Source organism: Microplitis mediator, chromosome 1, assembly GCF_029852145.1.
Source record: "Microplitis mediator isolate UGA2020A chromosome 1, iyMicMedi2.1, whole genome shotgun sequence".
Lineage (NCBI taxonomy): Eukaryota > Metazoa > Arthropoda > Insecta > Hymenoptera > Braconidae > Microplitis > Microplitis mediator.
In genome coordinates, this window is record NC_079969.1 from 11,764,049 (window position 1) to 11,784,912 (window position 20,864).

Here is a 20,864-nt window from a genome sequence, read left to right on the forward strand (position 1 = left end):
ACATATAAATTGTATATGGATTATCTAAAAAGTTAAAAATTGTTAAAAAAAAAATATTGGGATTATTACAAGTGATAAATGTATTATTTCCAGTAAATAAAATTTTCCATTTTTACAATTTATTTTTATTATTACAGAAATTATTTAATAAAAAAACAACAGTAGTTGATGATAATCATAAATACTAATAACATAAGTTTCCGATTATACATTTATATCATTTAATGTTATCAATTTAATCTTTCTCAAGCATCATTTAATCACTTTAATATATAAAAAATTAACAAATAACAATTGGATAAAGTATAATATTTCCTAAGTAAGCGATCGAGAAAAATATTATATTGACGTGATACTTTTTAATATTTTTTTCTACTTAATCATAACAAAAAAGTTCATATAACTATAAAAGAATGCGATAAGAGATTCTGCACAATAGCACTTATGATTTCCGTAATACATAGACTATATATTGACGATATCAAGTGGTGTTGTGATATCATGAGTATTATCAGAAGTACAACAGATAGGTCTAAATGGTCAGTCGATTTTATTCAGACAACAAGGCTTTACCTTGTCTCGAGTTTCGCTTCGACAATGTCATCTAAATCTTACTACTGAACTCATAAAGTTATAATTTAAAAGTGCTGGTATTAATAAAAAAAAAGTATCAACTATCTCTTGCGACTTGTGAATTATTGTGTAGTTTGAATATCAATATTGACATGTGTTATTCTTTGAGGAATCTCAATTCAATGATTTAAGTTATTGATTGATAATTGTGATAATAATTAACTAAGAATTTAAAAGTCAATTGATGTAGTTATTAAAAATTTATTTTATTTTATGATCGTGTCAGAAATAAAAAAAAGTACCCAAGAATTTGATAGAACTAATTAACGATAATTAACATGATCGCTGAATATATTTTAAATTAAAAATCATATGATTCATACGTGGACGTTAATGAATATTTCATTTAAACCAAAACCTAAAAGTTATTTTACGTCTTTATTTTTTAATTATACGAATAATTTAAATAAAAACAATGTAGGGGACGGAGGGGCAAAACGGAGCACCCCCAACATTTTATAAAAAAAGTTTGTTTTTTGAAACATCCCAAAATCACTTTCATAAATATAATTGAGTATATTTTTATTACTGTTTTCGAAAAATTTTGTTTTTGTAAAAAAATAGTATGAAGTCAATTTGATTTTTTTTCTTATCAATTTACAATAAAAGAACTCCCAATGTCAATTACTTCAGATGTACTTCGATAATTAACGTGAAAACATTTACAATTTTTATAATTTTGAAATATATAATTGCTTTTTTAAAAATATCTTTTTTAGAATTGAAACTAATTTTAATCTTTTACTTTGAAGTTAATAACAAATAAAAAATTACTAATTTAAAGTCGGTAGTTGAACTTTTTCGAAAATCCAAAGTGTCAGTCGAAAAATATTAATGACTTTTGTTTTATGATAAAAACTATTAAAAATTTTTTTTTCTTCCATTCAATTTGCAGAAATTTTTTTCTTTCACCTTTTTAGGGGGTACCCTATTTTTCCCGCAACAAATGAATAATTTTTCCTATTCACTTTGAACATAATTAAAAAAAGATTTACCGTATTTGAGTCCCGAAAGTATTTCCTCAAGTACCCCATTTTGCCCCCCCCCCCCTCCTCTATATATTGACCCTTCAAAAGCCTGATAAAATAGAAAATAATCCAGCATATGTTTGAATTTAAATAATTTATAATTTTAGTGTCTTTGTTTCCTTTACTTAAAAGTTATCGCTCGGAATGCAACAGATACTTGGCCATACGGGAGAAAGTTAAACATGTAATGAACGTGATGCCGAAACATGAGTGAACATACATTATTATTGCGTTCACCTATCAATCGTCCTTCGCCTGTGCAACTGGCAAATACTTATTCTCACTTTCCTCGACATTTATATCCCTCAGTTTTGACAAGTACTCATTTTACATAAATCATCAATTCGAAGACTTTAAAAAGTTTCAACAAATAAATTTAATCCACTTGACATTAGAAAATAAAAAAAAAATAAAATAAAATAACTATAATCATTAGTTAAATAAAATTCACCTAAATTTTGTCTAAAATATGAGATTATTTCCGTGCCTGTAATATTATAACTACAAGCGAGTAACTTCCGGTCTTGCGTTAAGTGGCCTATTTTCATTATCTCAACAGTATTCTAAGCTTGAATTGTGGAATAGCGTTTTTACCAGCATAAGTGCTAGTATATGATAATAAAAGTGAGTGAATAATGTAATGTGATATAAAAAATATATAAGTGGTTTATGAAATGGGGAAAAATAAAAAAAATTTATTATTTATAAAACAATTTACAATAAAAGGAAGATAACGATGAATTATTACATACTAAAAATAACAATAACTTAAAAAAGTAACGAGAAGATTACGAAGAATATTGGAAGATATGGATGTAGAATTAGTTACCAGAACATCACTTAGTTCCCTCAACAAAATAGACGATGGAAGAATTGTATCACCAAATAGTCTTGATGAATGGACATGGTCTAGTCTCAGGGTACGTTTAATCATCTTATAAATTGATATACTATTTCAAAGAATACTTTGCCCTGCGGGCAACCCATAAACTAAGACGATATTCAAAAATATTTTTTCTGTCTGTTACAATTTTTGGGTCCAGCAAAAACAAACGATTTTTAAAAGTTTTGTTTTTCTAGTGGATCTAATATTACGGTAGGTTTACGTTTGATCTACCGTAACTTACAGTAGATCTACCGTAAGATTCCAGTAATATACCGTAGTGTTACTGTCAATATACCTCAGCTCTACGGCAAATTATCGCAAGTTTGCCGAATTTTACGGTATTTTACAGCAAATTACGATACGTTGCCGTAATTGATTGTGATTCGGATCCGCTAGGGAAGGATAGTCTGAGCATTTACGATAAAGCTACCGTAAACATCTTGTTGGACTGTAAATTACTACATTTTAAAAATAATTAATAGCTGTATCGTATATAAGAGTAAGCTTACTGTCAGGTTACGGTACACTTTCTCCTAGCGGCCCTAAAATTGCGGTATTTTTTACCGTAACTTACGGTAAATCTTCCGCAAAATCACGTTGACAAAATAGTTACCGTGGTTGTATCGTAGTTCTACTGTAAATTTACCGCACTCGCACTGTCATATTACGGTATGCTTACGGTAATATTACGGTATGTTGTGGTATATTGCTCTAGTACCGTAATATATGGCAATTTACCGTAATCCTACCGTAATTTTGGGTCCGCCAAAGTTACGTTTTTCTCTAGAAAAACTTAGCGATTTAAATAAATGTAATAACAATTCGATGAATTTCATTGAAAGCTATTAGGGTGTTAAACTTTTTTGTCCACATTTTATTTTTGAATAATAGCTTTAAATGGAAAATAAAAACTTGAGCATAATATAATTCGAACTATGGTCTAGTAAACCTAGTTTTTTTTTTTTTTTTGTCACTTTAAATTCAAATTCGTTCACGAGAAAAGTGTGTAAAGTTGTCATTCATGGGGTTAGTGCCACAAAGGAAGAAAATCATTCATTTTAAAGCGATGGGGAGAAAAAAACAAATCATCCACAAATAATTTCTACAATTTTTATAATTTAAAAAATTACTATCAAAGGAATCTAATACAATTAAGAAATTCTGACTGACAAGACTAACAAAACTCAGATAATTTAAAAATAAAGATGTTCTCATCTTGATGCGGCTTGAACCTGCCTACCATCCCCTCTTCGAATGATGAACCTTCGATTACTCTTTTTCCGTTTGCGCTCGCTAAATTTTAAACTTTAAAAATTTCATTTCTTTTTATTATTTTTCTTACAATATTAGTATACACGGTAAAAAGAATAGTGGAAAAATTACAGTTTCGAATTTCCGCAAAGTTCCTCTACTTTAAAACTGTTGAAATTAAAATTTTTTATACGAGAGCCCTGTTTTTGCGCTAAGAACTGTAATTATTCCACTGCTCTTATTTCCATGTATATGGGGCATTCCATGCCACATCACCGAGGTTTTGACCCGACCCCCTTCGATTTCGCTGAAACTTTTTTATCAGTTTTTATCTTACCAATGAAATTTTTCTGAATTTTTTCTTTTTTTTTTAAATTGCTATAACTTTCTCACAAATTAATCTTTCGGCACTTTTTTTATTCAAAATTTGTGTTTTTAAATGTAGTTTTCAGAAAAAATACAAAAAATTTTTCGGAAGTTACGATATATGAAATATTTCAGTTTTTTCAATAAAACCGTTATTTTTTCGAAGTCTGAAACCTTCGATTCTCAATTTTTTTGTCTCAAAAAAAACTTCAACCAAGACAGTATTTAACCCCGCTATTCCCATTTTGTGCCGACTTTCCTTTATATTTTTTTTTTTCGATTGAAAATAAAAAAATTTCTAAATTTGGCTTATTTTTTATGACTTTGCGCTGAAGTTTTTTTGGATTGTTTTTAAAAGCTCAGAAGTTGAATAAAATTGGACAAAAACAACCGTAAAGTGTATTAGGGGCAAGGATTGATTTTTTCGGAACACGGAAAGAAAATTATGGCAGCGGTTCCCATAATTTTGTGAAATTTTTTCCTATACCATCATAGGAATTACGACCATAAATTATGGGAGCGGTTGCTATAATTATAGGAATGTTTCCCATAATTATAGGAATAGTTCCTATAATTATGGGAATGATACCCATAACACTATAGGAATGGTTCCTATAATTTATAGGAATACTTTCTATAATATTATAGGAACCATTCCCATAATGCAATTGGAATGGTTCGTATACCATTATGGGAATCATTCCCATAATATTATGGGAATAGTTCCCATACTATTATAGGAACCATTCCTATAATATCATGAAAAAATTAATTTAAAGAAGTGTGGTAATCACTTCTACAATACACAGAAATATTATTAAACATAAAAACAAAAATTCAAACATTGAAAAAAAAAATCGTATTTGGCAAAAAAACATTAAAATTTTTAACAAGAATTTTTTGTCAACACAAAACATTCAAGAAAATTCAAATTTTGGGAAATTTCTACACTATTGTGCAAAAAAAAAATTTTATGATATTATAGGGATGCTTCCCATAACATTATGGGAATAGTTCCCATAATATTATAGGAATAGTTCCTATACCAATATGGGAACCATTCCCATATCATTATGGGAACCATTCCCATATCATTATGGGAACCATTCCCATATCATTATGGGAACCATTCCCATATCGTTATGGGAACCATTCCCATAATGGTATGGGAACTATTCTCATACTATTATGGGAATGGTTCCCATAATATATGGGAACCATCCCTATAGTAGTATAGGTACTATTCCCATACCATTATGGGAACCATTCCCATAATACATAGCAAAACTTCCCATAATTTTCTTTCCGTGAAGAAAATTCCCAATTTTTAAATATAGTGAAACCTAAACCTACAATTAACCTTCTCAATAAGACAATTTATAGATGAACTCAGGAAAATTTTGATATCCCGAACTGAGAATCGAACCTAGACCATGTCGGTATCGCGCCGAGTGCTCTACCAGTTGAGATATCCGGTACTATACTATCTTCCGTTCAATTTGATCTAAAATTGTCTATAAGGCTATCTATATTTTTCTGAGATTTTTAAACAGGGCAGGAATTAAAACTTTCAGGTGAAAATCTGATGAAAAATTATATACACACCACACGATAGGAATCCCAATCCGCATTTCTTTGTTACTCAGGTAGGCCATTACACACACGGGTTGGAATGTCTAACTTTTTTCTGTTGGTGTTTAGTCTCTTAAATTTGAAATAGTGAAAATAGTAACTGTTCGATGTTTATTAGTGAAAATGACGTCACTAATTCAAATAGTGGTTTGCTTTTTAATATAGGAATTAGTGGCTACTTACTGCTAAATAGTGATTTTCTCTAATTCGTTTTTAGAGAGTGATATACACGGAAAAAAAAAACTTGAAAAATTACTATTTGAAATTATAACCCGGAACCCGGTTGTCAATATGGGGAATTTTAACATTCAAATAGTAAATTTTATAATACGTGTCGTCTTTTTTCTAAATATCAGTTACGATTTTTAAAGTTCAAATAGTAATTTTTCTTACATAGACAATAAATTTTTACACTTATCCTGTAATTATTCACGTTTGAATCATAAACGAAAAAATTACTATTTAGAATGATGGTATTTACTGATCACTTTATCATTATATTACTTGTCATTCTCAATTTATATAGTTCATTTTTTTCCGTAATACTATTTGCTATTAAAGCTAGGCTGTACCCAAGAAATTCTCAAATTTTAGATTTCTATTAATTTATTAATTGATTATAATCTTAAGACTTTGCCAGCTTCTGGAGTAATGCAAAAGATTGCTGATAAAATTAATTATTTACCTAATGTGTTTAAGTATTTAAAATTATATTTCTCAATGTTTTTAAAAGTCGGTATTTTTTTATGATCTTATATTTATTCATTTTTTTATATTAACCCAAATTAACACGATTATTTTTTGTTTAGAAAATTATATGATTTTTTTTCCATACATATTTATAATTATCCAATTCTGCAATAGGAATTTTTAATATTGCATTTATTTTTTTTTGTCTATAAATTAATAGGTATACTGAAAACAGTATTTCTTGGCGCATGAAATTTTTACTCGTCCCAAAAATATTTTTTGCATTAAAAACTGATAACAAAAATTTTCTTGAAGCAAGACATTTTTTGGGGCGAAATAAAAATTGTTTCTGATTCTAAGAAAATTTTTGTCTTCAATTCATAATGTAAAATATTTCTTGTGGCAATAAATACTTTTTTTTTGTGCACGTATTTATTTTTTTCAAAAATATCGATTTTTTTTATTTATCCAACTTTTCTGAATTTTTATTTTACACATTTTATTAACGTTACCTGACAGAATTAATGTCTATTACAGTAGGGGAGGGTGGGGCATAGCGGCCCCCCTAAGCCAATTATTATTTTTTGTGGCTTTCAACCATAAGATCACTTTACTTTTGTCCTATTTCGAACAAATTTATGGACATTTTGCCAAAATTCTGAAAAAAAATTTTTTTTTTTTGTGGGGCAGAGCGGCCCCCCCTCAAAAAGTGATAAAAAAATTTTTTTTTTCGTTTTTTTTTTTTTAAATTGTTTTCATCATTAAGAATGTATTTCTTTCTCTTGACAACTATTTTTGGTTTTATATTACTCGAAAAAAATTTTTTAAAGCGTAAAAAATCGTTCACTCTCGATTACCTTAATAAAAAAAAAAATCAATTCTATAATTTTACTTTATTTCAAAAATTTATCAACTAAAAAAAAAAATTTAATTTTTATAAATTTTTAGTGACTAAATTTGCCTCTTACATAGAGAAACGGCCGAAAAATATGAAAAAATAATTTTTTCGGAAGTTTCGGCTGGTCCATTTTGCCCCAGGTGTTATGCGTAGGGCTAGAAATGTGGAATTATACTGATTTTTTTTTAATTTGATGATAAAAATATGAAAAAATCACTTTTTCGAAATTTTGGGCTTGTCCATTTTGCCCCAAATGTCATGCGTAGGGGTAAAAATGCGCAAACATATCGGATTTATAGTAATTAGTCGAAAAAAAAAAAATTTTTTTTTTGGTCAAAATTTCAGGGGGGCCGCTCTGCCCCATGGGGGCCGCTCTGCCCCACCCTCCCCTATATACTAAACTGTGTCAAAAAAATCGAGTATTTTTTCAACGTCAAAATTATAAATTTTCAAAAATTCGGGAAGTTATTGTTTTCACCTCGATTTTCGAAAATCGAGTTTTTATCAGATGTCGACGTTTTGAGGTCCTAGGAAGCTATTCTGACTATTTTCAGAATGATATTCGATGGTCTGTATGTGTGTGTGTGTGTGTGTGTGTGTGTGTGTGTGTGTGTGTGTGTGTGTGTGTGTGTGTGTGTGTGTGTGTGTGTGTGTGTGTGTGTGTGTGTGTGTGTGTGTGTGTGTGTGTGTGTGTGTGTGTGTGTGTGTGTGTGTGTGTGTGTGTGTGTGTGTGTGTGTGTGTGTGTGTGTGTGTGTGTGTGTGTGTGTGTGTGTGTGTGTGTGTGTGTGTGTGTGTGTGTGTGTGTGTGTGTGTGTGTGTGTGTGTGTGTGTGTGTGTGTGTGTGTGTGTGTGTGTGTGTGTGTGTGTGTGTGTGTGTGTGTGTGTGTGTGTGTGTGTGTGTGTGTGTGTGTGTGTGTGTGTGTGTGTGTGTGTGTGTGTGTGTGTGTGTGTGTGTGTGTGTGTGTGGATGTAAACTCTCTATATCTTTTTAATGAATCAACCAATTGAAATGGTTCTTGCAGCAATCGAATGAGTTCGTTGGCAGTCAACTTTCCCGAAAATTTCAGATCGATCGATGAAATACACTCTAAGATATAGAAGTAATACGAAAAAAAAAATTTATTTAGTTTTTTGGAAATTTTTCTAAAACGGCCTGATCAATCAATTTCAAAATCTAATCAGCTCTGAAACTCAATAAAACGCGTCGAATGCTGCCTCAACCATCTCAATCGGTTCATTTGTTTGAGAGATATCAATTGAGAAGGAAATGGTAAAAAACGGCTTTTTTCAATTATCTTTGAACTGACTCATCTGATCAATTTACATATCTGATCAGCTCTAGAGCTTAATAAAATGCGTTAAAGAGCTCAAAAATGCATTCACGCTAATGTTTTCGAGCTCCAGGAGCTCGAAAACAGTGGGAAGTTTTGGGACTGGCTCGCAGGGCCAACCGATGCCCAGATTTTTCTTTTCAAATATTATTTAGAAAATATTGTTCAAGATGACGAAAAAAAAAATATTGTTAAAGTTTGAGCTCTTAACATTAATATTAGTATCAGCCTTATCGCAATTTTTGATTTTCCATTTAAATAACATGGAAACATTTTTTTTTTAAGTTTGGAATTTTATCAATTATCAATGAATCAGTGTATCGGGAAAATCATGAGTAATTTTTGTTGGAAATTGAACGCTGTACAAAAAAAGTCTTTTATTATTTTTCCATAGATTTAATTTTTCAAAAGGTATTGAAAGTCAAAGTTGAATTCATAGTAAATTTTAGTATTATTCGACTTTTTTGGCGAATCTATCAGAACAAAATGTTATCGAATCTTTTTTGTAGGCCATTTCATTTCCCACAACTTATCTCTTTCAAAAATTTTAAAATTCCCGAAAGCTCTTTAATTAAGTGCATTTAAATGAATATTTGTCCCAAGAGATATCGTTTTCGGGCGGATTTTAATTAATTATTTTTAAATGCAAATAACTAAAGAACTTTCAAAAATTTCGGCAATTTCGTGATAGATAATTTGTGGGAAATTAAATGATCTACAGAAAAGGTCCTATAATAACATTTTGTAATAAGTTCGATAATTTCGCCGAACAATATTTGAAAGTTAAACAATTTTTCAAAAGTTGAATAACTTTTAAATAATTAAATCTATCGAAAAATAATAAAATACCTTTTTTGTAGAGCTTTTAATTTCCAACAAAAATTTCAAACTTAAAATAGAATTTTCCATGTTATTTAAATGGGAAATCGGAAAATGCGATGAGGCGGTTGTTAATATTAATATCAAGAGCTCAAACTTTAACAATATTTTTTCCGTCATCTCCAACAATATTTACCGTATAATTTTTCAATAAAAAATATAGTCGATTTTTTAATAAAATGATTTATATAAAAATCACTGCGCGCCCTCATACAACTTACTATGTATAGTATAGATATTTGACCAATCAGAACATTTAAGCTATTTTATACTGAATGCTTATACTGTTGCATAGACACTGCATATACATAGGATATACACATTGTAGGTATATACAATGCCAACTAATGAACGTGGTATTGTTTATATGTTTATGTTGTGGGTATCGTGTAACTTAAAGACTTGAAGCTCAGTCTTTAATTTTAGTATCGGATTTTCGTTCTCATTGCTATCAAACTTTTCGTTTTAAATTTCGAATATTTATACACAGGTAGTATTTTTCTTTTATTATATTCTACTATTTATATGCTGCTCTCTGTGTAATTGTAATGAATTTTATTCTTAATGATGAACAGTCGGCCGGTAGACATACAAGTAATTCTAAAAATTTTTTTAAATTTCGACAGTGAGTAACATATATTTTTTATATATATCTATAATTAATGATTTCAAATGATAATTTATTTTTACTGTAGTATCAGCCACGTGGTTAAATCGGTAAAATTATCATTATTTTTTTTTTATATTTGAACTTGGAAAGAAATAATTTTCATTATTTTTCTTTATATTTCTTATGTGTATATTCATATTAAATCAAAATTTTAAAATATCAAGAGCTTTTAGTATTAATAGTAACTTAAAAAAAAATATTTGATTAAGGAATTTTCTTATTACGATATAAATTTTAAGTTTTCAATTAAATAATTTTGATTGATTCAATACATATAATATTACACCTCGAGTTTTTAATTATCACCTTAATGATAATAAAATAAGCTAATCATAGCAAGTACGGCTAAAAATAAATATTTACTTATGACATGACTACTGTTATATTTATTAAATTATAAATAATTAATTAATTACATAATGATCATTAATTTATTTTAATTAAACTTATAGAAGCAGTTTCAGTATAAAAACCTTGAGAAATTATACTCAATTTATCAAAGAAGATTACAAAATGGTTATTTGTCACTTTTCGGTTTGGTCCAACTGGTACTTGGAATTGCTCATTGTACTTTTTTAATAATGATGGTGAGTTTTTCTTTACATTGATTTGTTATTATATTCAAATCATATCAATTGTACACAGAGACAAAGTGTTTCTTGACGCAACAAAATTTTTACTCGCCCTAAAAAATTTTTTGCATTATAAATTGAAAATAAAAATTTTCTTGGCGTGAGACGGAAATTCTTGCGCCAAGAAATCCTTTTTTTCTGTGTAGCAGATTGTTGGATTCTCTGTACAAAAATTAATCTTTATTCCAATATATATTTTATTTAATATTTCTTTTTACTAAATATTCTGTTAGAAATATTATTTCGAACAGCGTTAATTTAAGTCGTAGTATATATATTATTTAAGTTGAGTTCAAAATACGTATATGTTTACTTAAGGAAAAGAAAGCTAGCATGGATAAAATTTTATGACCTTAGGTACTTGGGTTGACGAGTGATTGAGGCCCATGTTCCAAGTAAATGCAAAGCAATATGTTTTTCTTCATTTGCACTCATATATATATATATATGTTTTGAACTTAGACATCTTTGTTATACAAAAAGAGGACAGGTTGTTAGACCTCAGTGTTAAATAATATTAAAAAAATATGTTAGTCTAAGCTAAATCTCTTACGACTGAAGACATACCCTAGAGCGCGTATTTTAATGGAAAGAAATAATTTTCATTTGTATAATAAATTGATTTGTTTCATTCACGATTACCATACCTAAATTCCCAACACAGATAAATATCATCTTTAAAAATACTTGTGAAAAAAAATGTTATTTTTTTCTAACTTGAAATCATAAAAATTAACTAAAGCTCCAAAGAAAATTCAGTGATTATTTCCGTTATGTTTTTAAAGTATCGAAAATTTTTGTTTTCAATTCATAATGCAAAAAAATTCTTCACAGCACGAAATACGACAAATTTTTAATTAGCAATGAGAATATGGAATGAATTAGCTAGTAGTTGCACGCAGCAGTCGGCATTTTTTGAATTCCAAAAAATGTGCTATGATTATTTCTTAAATAAAATGATTGCTAATTAAGATATTATTATTTAACTACTCCATGTACTATTATGTATTTTGAATGGCCGCATGGAGTATTGACTCTACGGTCAAATAAATAAACAAATAATAATAATTTATAAAATTTTAAAGGTGGGGCTGAAGGAGTCCTTGCCTGACGTAATGACGTGGAGTGTAATGGGAGCATTTTTATGTCCAGTGATAGCATTGTCCTTTAGATCAAAACTTATCACCCGAGAAAGTTATCTTCCTGTTGTATTATCTTGTGTTATCGTTGTGGTTCTTATTCTCGCCGACTTGGCAATACCTTTCTGGTACACATTCACTTACAGTGAGGCCATTCCAGCAATAAGGTAAAATTTTGAATATCATTAAAAAACTGAGTCAAAGTATTTACCAGTAAACTTTCAGACCCGCATATTCTACACACGTGTTATTGGCCTGCTACGTATTTCTACCACTGACAGAAAATCTTCATGCATTCATTCTTGGAGTTACAGCGACCTTGTGCTATCTAACAAGCCTGTCATTAATAACTTATCGAAATGAACGGGATTATACGGCAAAAGTAAAAAAATAAATAAATAAATATTTTATCTAAGTTAATAATTATGCTGTAAAGATCAAATTATTTTTATTTTTTTCTTTATAGATTATTACTGATACTATTTATTACGCATGTGTCAATGGTCTTGGACTTTACTTTAGATTTATGAATGAAATCGTCATTAGAAAATCGTTTTTAGATCGAAGAAAATGCGTTGAATCTACATTGAGATTAAACTATGAAAAAGATCAAGAAGTTAGTATAAATACAGATGTTATTATCAAATAATAGAAAAAATTAAAAAGACAATTGTTTTGGTCAAATACTGTTATAAATTGGGAGGGAATACGGATTTTATTTTAATTCAAATTCACTCCGTCATTCCGGAGTTTGAAAAGAAATCACTCCGCATACGGAGTTTTATTAAAATGGAGTTTTTTTTAAGTAGAATCTGAATTTTGAACTTGAAACGTCACAAACGTATAAAAATTTTATTGATTAATTTAAAAAAAATTTAAGCATTAATTGAAAAAAGGACAATACCGATGAGTAGATTTTTAAAAGAATTATTAACAGTTGTCATCAATTAAGAGTTAAACGAAATTTGGTAATTCAATTTTAACCCACAAAATATGACAATTCAAATCATAATATGAAAATTTGTTTAACAAATTTCGTTCAACTTGTGATTGATAACTGAAAGTAATTTTTTTTAAATTTGTATCTCGGCGAAATTGTAACTGCGTTGTCCTTTTTTCAATTAATGCTTTAATTTTTTTTTAATTAATTAATAAAATTTTAATACGGATATGGTAGTTAAAGGTCACTAAATATTTTTAAAAAGTGGAGGGTATAGTCTGAGAATGCCCTTAATAAGTAAAATATTTAAAAATGATTTAAATTACAGTATACGTAAAAAAACATTTGTCTTCTATTTTGACATCAGTTTTATTAGAATACAACCCGTACACTAACACATTTTATTATAAAAAGGAACAGCTTACCAGAAGTATTCTACCCCAACATTTTGCAGCGAAAATCAAGAAAGATTTTCGAGACATTTTTAAATTTATTGAAGAACATAAGAAACCGCCGCCTAAAGGCCATCGACGCAAGTAAATAATTTATAAATTTTTATGATATAAATAACTTTTAATTATATTTAATGGTAAAATTATTTATTACAGTGATTTATATGTAGAAACACACAACAACGTTAGTATTTTATATGCTGACGTTGTAAATTTTTCGGGTTTAACAGTAACTTTACCCGTTAAAAAACTCGTTGAAACTCTTAACGATCTTTTTGGCAGTTTCGACGAAGCCTCGGAACGTCATAATGTGTTGAGAATAAAATTTCTTGGTGACTGTTATTATTGTGTAAGTGGAGTTCCCACGCCGAACGCTCATCATGCGAAAAGTTGTGTTGATCTTGGTAAAAAAAATAAAAAAAAAAAAAACGAAAAATAAGTAAAGTTATTTTGTTCTCTGATGAAACAAGTGAAAAAATATAAATAATAATTATAGGTCTAGATATGATTAAAATAATAAAAGATGTCCGTGGGAGAGTACGAAGAGAGAGTGGAGTTGATATTAATATGAGAATAGGTGTTCACTCTGGAAAAATAATATCAGGAATTTTAGGAGCTAACAAGTGGCAGTATGATGTGTGGTCTAAAGACGTCGTGATAGCCAATAAAATGGAGCAAACAGGACAACCAGGAAAAGTACATGTGACTCAACAGACATTGAATCTTCTTGATGCTACGCAGTATCACTGTGTTCCAGTTGAAAATCTTACTGACGAAACTCTTAAAAAATACGATATCAAAAGTTATCTGATCACCCCGGTTATAAAGGAATCGACAATTCAGCAGGTGCTTTCAAAATTTAACTACCATGATTAAGAAAAGTAGTTAGAAAAGATTTAAAAATAAATTTAAATGTTTTTTAATCTTTTTGAATTCTTATTAAAAATTAAAAAGCGATTAAAAAAATTCTTAGTGATTGAGAACCATTTGGAAGTATTGAAAAAAATTTATTACTTTTGAATCTTTCTTACTCTCTTCGTAAATCGAAACTTCAGTATAATTTAGCGATTGAAAAAAATTTTTAAGTATTTCACAACTTTAATAATTTAAAATCATTCCAAATCTCTCTAGAAAATATAATACTGAATTTAACTGACGTATAATAAAAAAAAAATATTTCAAATTATTGCATCTATAGTTTTTTTTTTTCAATTTTCTACATGTGCATTTTTTTTTTCTTTTTTTGTAATTAATTAGTTGAAAAAAAATTAAAAAATTGTTAAGCGTCTGCAAACTTCAGGGTCATTGAAAAATGGGGTCTAGATATTTTTTGGTGATCGACAAGTATTTAGAAGTATTCAAGAAAATTGATTACTTTTGAATCGTAGATCTCTTCATGAATCGAAATGTCACTATTATTTAGCTATAAAAAAAAATTTCAAAGTATTTGAAAATTGTAATATTTTTGAATTATTTTGAATGTCCGTATCAAGTGAAATTCAATTATTTTTAAGTGATTGAAAAGTATTGTGAAGTATTTAGAAAATTGAATAACTTGAAATTTCCCCAAATTAACGAAGAACGGGTGATTTGGAACTTTTTAAAAGGATTTAATGCTTAAAAATTAGGAGTGTTTAAAGCTTATGGAAGAATTAACAAGTATTTAAAAAATTTTTTTTAATCTTTCCAAATCGCTTTTCTTAATCAGGGTAGTATCAAGTATATGTTTTTTGTTTTAATTTATATGCTAATTGATAAGCGAGGCTTGTTGCAGAACAGCGAGAAAATCTTTGCACTTCCAACGCCAAGTACACCACCGCCGCAGAATAAACACTATGTCCGGTGGTATAGTGGAAGGTCGAGTACAAATGTTGGAGCATCACGAAGTTCAAGAAAATTAACTTCGACTATGAACAACCATGCTGATGTATTTGCTGGAACATTTAGACGGAGAACGCATTTTATGGATTCGTGTTTGAAAGATTATCATCTGATGTTGAAAGCTGCAGATGCAGAAATGGAAAACGCAATAAAACAGATGCCTCTCAATAAATGGGAGTAAGTTATTTTATTGGATAATTTTTAAATTTATAATAGTAATGATGTTTCTATCGAAATATTTAATAGGCAATGGTCCAAATGGGAGTCAATAAATCCTATCTTTCTCACATTCTCACATCTTAATTGGGAAATTCCATTTCTTCGTGAACCTGATCCATTATTTAAATTTTTTGTGGGATGCGCAGTAATTGTATTGCTACTTATGGGATTTATGCTCTTGGTACCCGCAATAAAGTTATCTGAGTATGTTTACTACTTTTGTGATTATAAATTTAATGAGGTTTATTTTACAAAATAATTTTTAGGTGGCATCAAAATACAACTCTTGGATATATTCTCGTTATGGTCTTTCTTATTGCTCTTCTGCCGTTTACGTGGACCCATTTTATATGGAATCGATGTCAAGATCCTCATGATGAGCAAGATGGACATATTCCTCAACCCAGAAATAAATTGATCCATTTTATGTATCAATCAAGTATTAAAGTTGTTTGGAGTGCTGTTCTAAGAACTGTTCTGTACCTTGTTATTACAATAATGCTTGCAATTTGTGCCATGTTTGATATGCTGGTAAGATTTTAAGAAAATTATTTTTTGACAAATAATATTTTTATTGAAAAAAGGTTTTTTTTTTTTAATTTCAGTTTGAATGTAAAAATGATGATCAGTCTACAGAAAATAATACATCTAGTGTTACTATAAATTACGCTTCTGAATCTGAATGCACCCCTTCACCCTGGGTAAGATTGTTTAATATTAGTACTGTTATAGTATATTATACACCTAGGGCACATAAATAAGAAAGCCTCAGATCACATGTTTGTTGACATTACATGTGATCTGAGACATTTCTTACTTTACTGCCCTAGGTGCGTAATATACTTTTAATTATTAGTTTTTAAATGAAAACTACATCAAGAAAAATATGAGTTATAATTACCAAATTTATCGTAAACTTTAAACGCTATTGAAATTTTTTAATTTTTCTTTGAAAATTCAATTTTTGTTTATATTTAGTAATTTTTATTATTTAGAATTCAATATGGTAAAGTTTACTATCCATTGTAGTAAACTTTATTTATTTATTTATCATAACTTTTTTTTATCCTGAAACCTTAAGGGCCATTATTTTACGAAAATAAGACAAAAAAAAATTTTTTTATATTAATGTATTAATATTTAAAGTAAAAAAGATTTTATAATTCATCACAAATCATCATGTTCCATTTCTCTGTTAACAAAATAAGTATAACACTCAGATCTAAATCCACTACAATAATTAATAGCCACGATATTTTACTATCCCTTATTAAAATAAACGATTTAAAACGATTAGAACAAAAAAAAATTTTTAAATACTTTTTAATGCTTTTGAATCGTCCTTCTTATGGGCATTTACCATTGCAAATCATTTCAAATCGTTTCTCTTAATCAGGGATATTAGAATGGAATTCAATGAAATCAAATTTTCATTAGTTTTTCAACTTCTTATTATTATTTATGGTACGTGTATTTATTTTGGTGTAAATTTTTGTTTCAAAATCAGTTGATTTGACCGAGATTTGAACCCTGATTTCCCGCGTGCTAATCCTGACCTCAATCTGCCGGTCCGGTGTCTCCTTGAAACGAAAGTCTCTGAACTTGTAATAGATATTCGCATACGCAATCTCTAGCGATTGGTAACTTTATCGATCTGCTTTAGAAAAATTACAAATCGTTTAGTAATTTGTTAGTCGCTGCATAATACTTAATACTCCTCTTATTCATCTGATTTACAGAAATTACTAAACAGACTATAATTTTTACATACTGTAGAGCATTTGATACATAGTTTTAGTTAATTTTTATAATTTAACAAAGTAAAAATCGTTAAGTCGTACAATGAAATATATCACTCAACGTTTAGTAATAATTTAATATTCTCTTTACATAAATTGATGTTTTATCAATATAGAATACTAATGAAATCGTAATAAAAGTAATAATACAGCAATTTTTCAGAGAAACATATAGTATCCCTATCAAAAAAAAAAAATCAATGTGGGATTTCATGGAAACCCATAGAAATCCATATAAAGGAAAATATGGATTTATGTAAGAATCCACAGTAATTAATATTAGGTTTTAATATAAGTAATTTCTACAGAATCCGAGGTATCTGGATTTCTATGTCTATTGTCTATTGATACGCGTATATCAATAAAAAAACAAATTAATATTTTATTGGCAAGATAATTTTTAACCACAAAAAATCTATTAATTTATGCTCTTTCTGAAAACACATACACTTTTTATGGGATTTGTATCAATAACGTGACGCTTTTTGTTAATTTTCCTAATTTCTAATCCATACAAGATTCTCATATGGATTTTGACATGGTACATTTCTATGGGAAATCTCCGTAAAAATCCACATGGAAATCCATCCGAAAACGCCATGTGGTAACCCGCATAGGATTCTAGGCTGCATTCCCATATGAATTTTTTTGATAGGGATTTTAATTAGCATTTTATGACTTTTACAATAAATTTGGTCATGAATAATGAAAATAATGCAATTATTGATTCGCATCAGTATATTTTACTAAACTTTATTAAATATTATTTTTTCTTTTAAGCACTTGTCCGAAACCTGTTCATTGGCAATTCTTACCAGTTTTCTTTTTCTACGAGTCCATTTCTTTCTAAAACTTATCATTGGGTTTGGAATTGTTGGTTTTTACACTTGGAATATAACAGAGTATCGCTCAAGCATTTTCCAAACTGGTGAAACTTGGCATCCATATTTAGAACCCAGATACGCACATATTCTTAATGTAGCATTTCTTACTTTTTCTCTCCATCTTATAGATCGTCAGGTAATTTATTAATTTTTCTTGAATTACATTTATGTTTTTATCTAATTGTTATCTTTTTGTTTTTTATAGGCTGAATATTTAAGCCGTTTAGACTACCAATGGAAACGTCAATTAACTCAAGAACAAGACGAAGCTTTTCATACAAGAAATGCTAATAAATTATTGCTTCGTAATATTTTACCTGAACATGTTGCAGATTTTTATCTAAACATGAACAGATCTGAAGAAAATGAATTATATCACGAGTCGCACGATTTAGTTGCCGTTATGTTTGCGTCCTTGACAAATTTATCAATTGACGAGAGTAATATTCTGATAGATCTCAATGAAATAATCTGTGAATTTGATAAATTATTATTTGAGCCTGGGTTCATATGTCGTATAGAGAAAATAAAAATTGCCGGCACAACGTACATGGCAGCATGTGGTTTAGAAGCCCAAAGACGTGATTCAATGGAAAGTAATAATGAATACGGTGACACTTATGTAGTTAAAGTGATGGCGGAATTTGCCGTGAGAATGTTAGAAATTTTAGATCGACTTAATTCTAATACGTTCTCCAAAAGTACAAAACCTTATAAATTACGTATTGGAATATCACACGGAGAAGTTACTGCTGGTGTAGTTGGAGCACAAAAACCACTGTATGATATTTGGGGCGATGCTGTTAACATGGCATCGCGAATGGACACTACAGGTGTTCCTGGTAAAATTCAAGTCACCACGGAAACAAAAAATGTTCTTGAACAAAATGGAATAAAGTGTTACTTGCGTGGTGAAACCTGGGTCAAACCCAAAGGACTTGTCACAACATATTTTGTTGGTGTTGATAAAAATAAGCGACTCATAAATACAGATATTCTAGAGGAAACGAATCTCTGATCTTTGATAAATAAATTATTTTATTTTTGAAATATTTTTGTTATTAATTCATTTTTTATAACTTTAATAATAATTGGAATCCCGGAAAAAGAAAAATATTAATAATTTTCAGTTAAGGAAGTTCGACCGAAACTAGTAAGTCAAAGTAGTGTTTGAATTTTTTCGTTTGCTTAATTCTCCTAATAGTTATAAAAATTCATTATTTTAATTTATCATAACATAACGAATTCATAAATTAATATTTATTACTTATTTAATTAAAGAAAGTAATGAAATTACTTGGTTATTTTTGACATATGATTTAATAAAAATATTTGGCAACAGCGCGTTCTAACTTCTTACACATCGATATTTAAATTAAAGCGGGAAAAATTTATTTTTAATCTCGTCTCTCTTATTAATGTATTTCTATCTTTGTTTTTTCTCTCAGCTGCTTCCGCGACGTTGCCAAACCCTCAATAATATGAATCTCTGTCGATGAACGAGATTAAATAATAAAGTTTAACTTGAATTATTTAAATAATTACAACGGTAACACAATATTGTTAAAATCTTATCATATTCTAAAAATATTCAAGTTTGAGGCGTGTGGTTTTTTATTTCTTAAACTTAGGAGGTTGATAATGAAAAAAATCTAATAAGTCATGACGGAAGCTTGCCCGCCATAAGAGTCTGTGTATAAGAACTTAAAAAACGTCATTTTTAAATCATTTTTTCTAAAAAACTAGACGGTGGATCATATTCAAATTTTAAAAATACATAGATAGAGTACTTCTTTACATGTTTACTAAGTTTGGAATCTTAAAGTTGGAAAATCCTTTTTACATTAGATTCGGTCGAACCTCCTTAACCGAAGAATAGAAAATTATATTTTTTAGAGTATGCTAATTTTTAGAGATTTCATAAGTGTATAGTATAATAATTTAATTAATACTTTTAAATTAGACTTGACAATATTATTTAAGCAAACCAAAATAGTGTACGCACCTTAGCCAGTAAAAAAGAAAGCCTCAGACCACATGTTTGTCAGCCTCGGCCAACAATTACATGTGATCTGAGACATTTTTTATTTTACTGGCCTAGGTATGTAATATACTAGTGAAATTTAACATTTTTTTGTGTCGCTACTGACATTTAAAAAGTCAAATTCACTTCTCGTATTACCCGAATTTCGTGTTGAAATTTTAACACAAATTTAGTGTTGAAATTCAACACAAATAGTATATGTTAAAAAATAAGACAAATATTGTGTTCACCTTTTCTACACACAGATTATGTTGATTTTTACATAATATTTCATTCCCGACTAGAATTTTTCATAAGGACCTGACGAGGTCCTTATCAGGTTAACCTTATTTCAAATAAGGTCCAGATCAGGATATCCTGACGAGGATCCTGATATGGATGTAACGCTTAAGACCCATAAGCTCTTTATCAGGATTGCCTTATTAGAACCTTACCAGGATATTCTCATCAAATCCTTATCATATCAGGGTTGTCTTATTAGTAATTATTTTTGAAAAAATATTAAATTGCGAAAAAAAATAAGAGAATTTTAATTCGATCAGGAATGTTATCTATTGTATCAAGAGCGTTAATTAGAGGAAATAAATATATTTTTTATTGATGAACAAA

The 20,864-nt window shown here is 28.8% G+C and overlaps 1 protein-coding gene across 8 annotated transcripts; it reads left to right on the plus strand.

Annotated features, from left to right (window-relative positions):
- The first annotated feature begins 289 nt into the window (after positions 1 to 289).
- On the plus strand, positions 290 to 20,864 carry LOC130678230 (adenylate cyclase type 2-like). 8 transcript variants are annotated; one of them, XM_057485327.1, is made up of 15 exons: positions 290 to 819; positions 1,769 to 2,581; positions 10,718 to 10,852; positions 11,983 to 12,203; positions 12,262 to 12,418; positions 12,503 to 12,652; positions 13,391 to 13,512; positions 13,585 to 13,832; positions 13,925 to 14,274; positions 15,203 to 15,486; positions 15,526 to 15,732; positions 15,795 to 16,059; positions 16,134 to 16,229; positions 18,108 to 18,347; positions 18,417 to 20,864. In XM_057485327.1, exons 2-15 carry the CDS (start codon positions 2,471 to 2,473, stop codon positions 19,227 to 19,229), a joined length of 3,399 nt encoding a protein of 1,132 aa, XP_057341310.1. In that variant the 5' UTR covers positions 290 to 819; positions 1,769 to 2,470; the 3' UTR covers positions 19,230 to 20,864. The 8 variants fall into 8 exon arrangements, with proteins under 8 accessions (XP_057341310.1, XP_057341311.1, XP_057341314.1 ...); XM_057485334.1 differs by lacking the exons at positions 290 to 819; positions 1,769 to 2,581 and adding exons at positions 9,939 to 10,085; positions 10,171 to 10,220; XM_057485328.1 differs by lacking the exon at positions 290 to 819 and having other exon boundaries at positions 1,407 to 2,581; positions 13,585 to 13,817.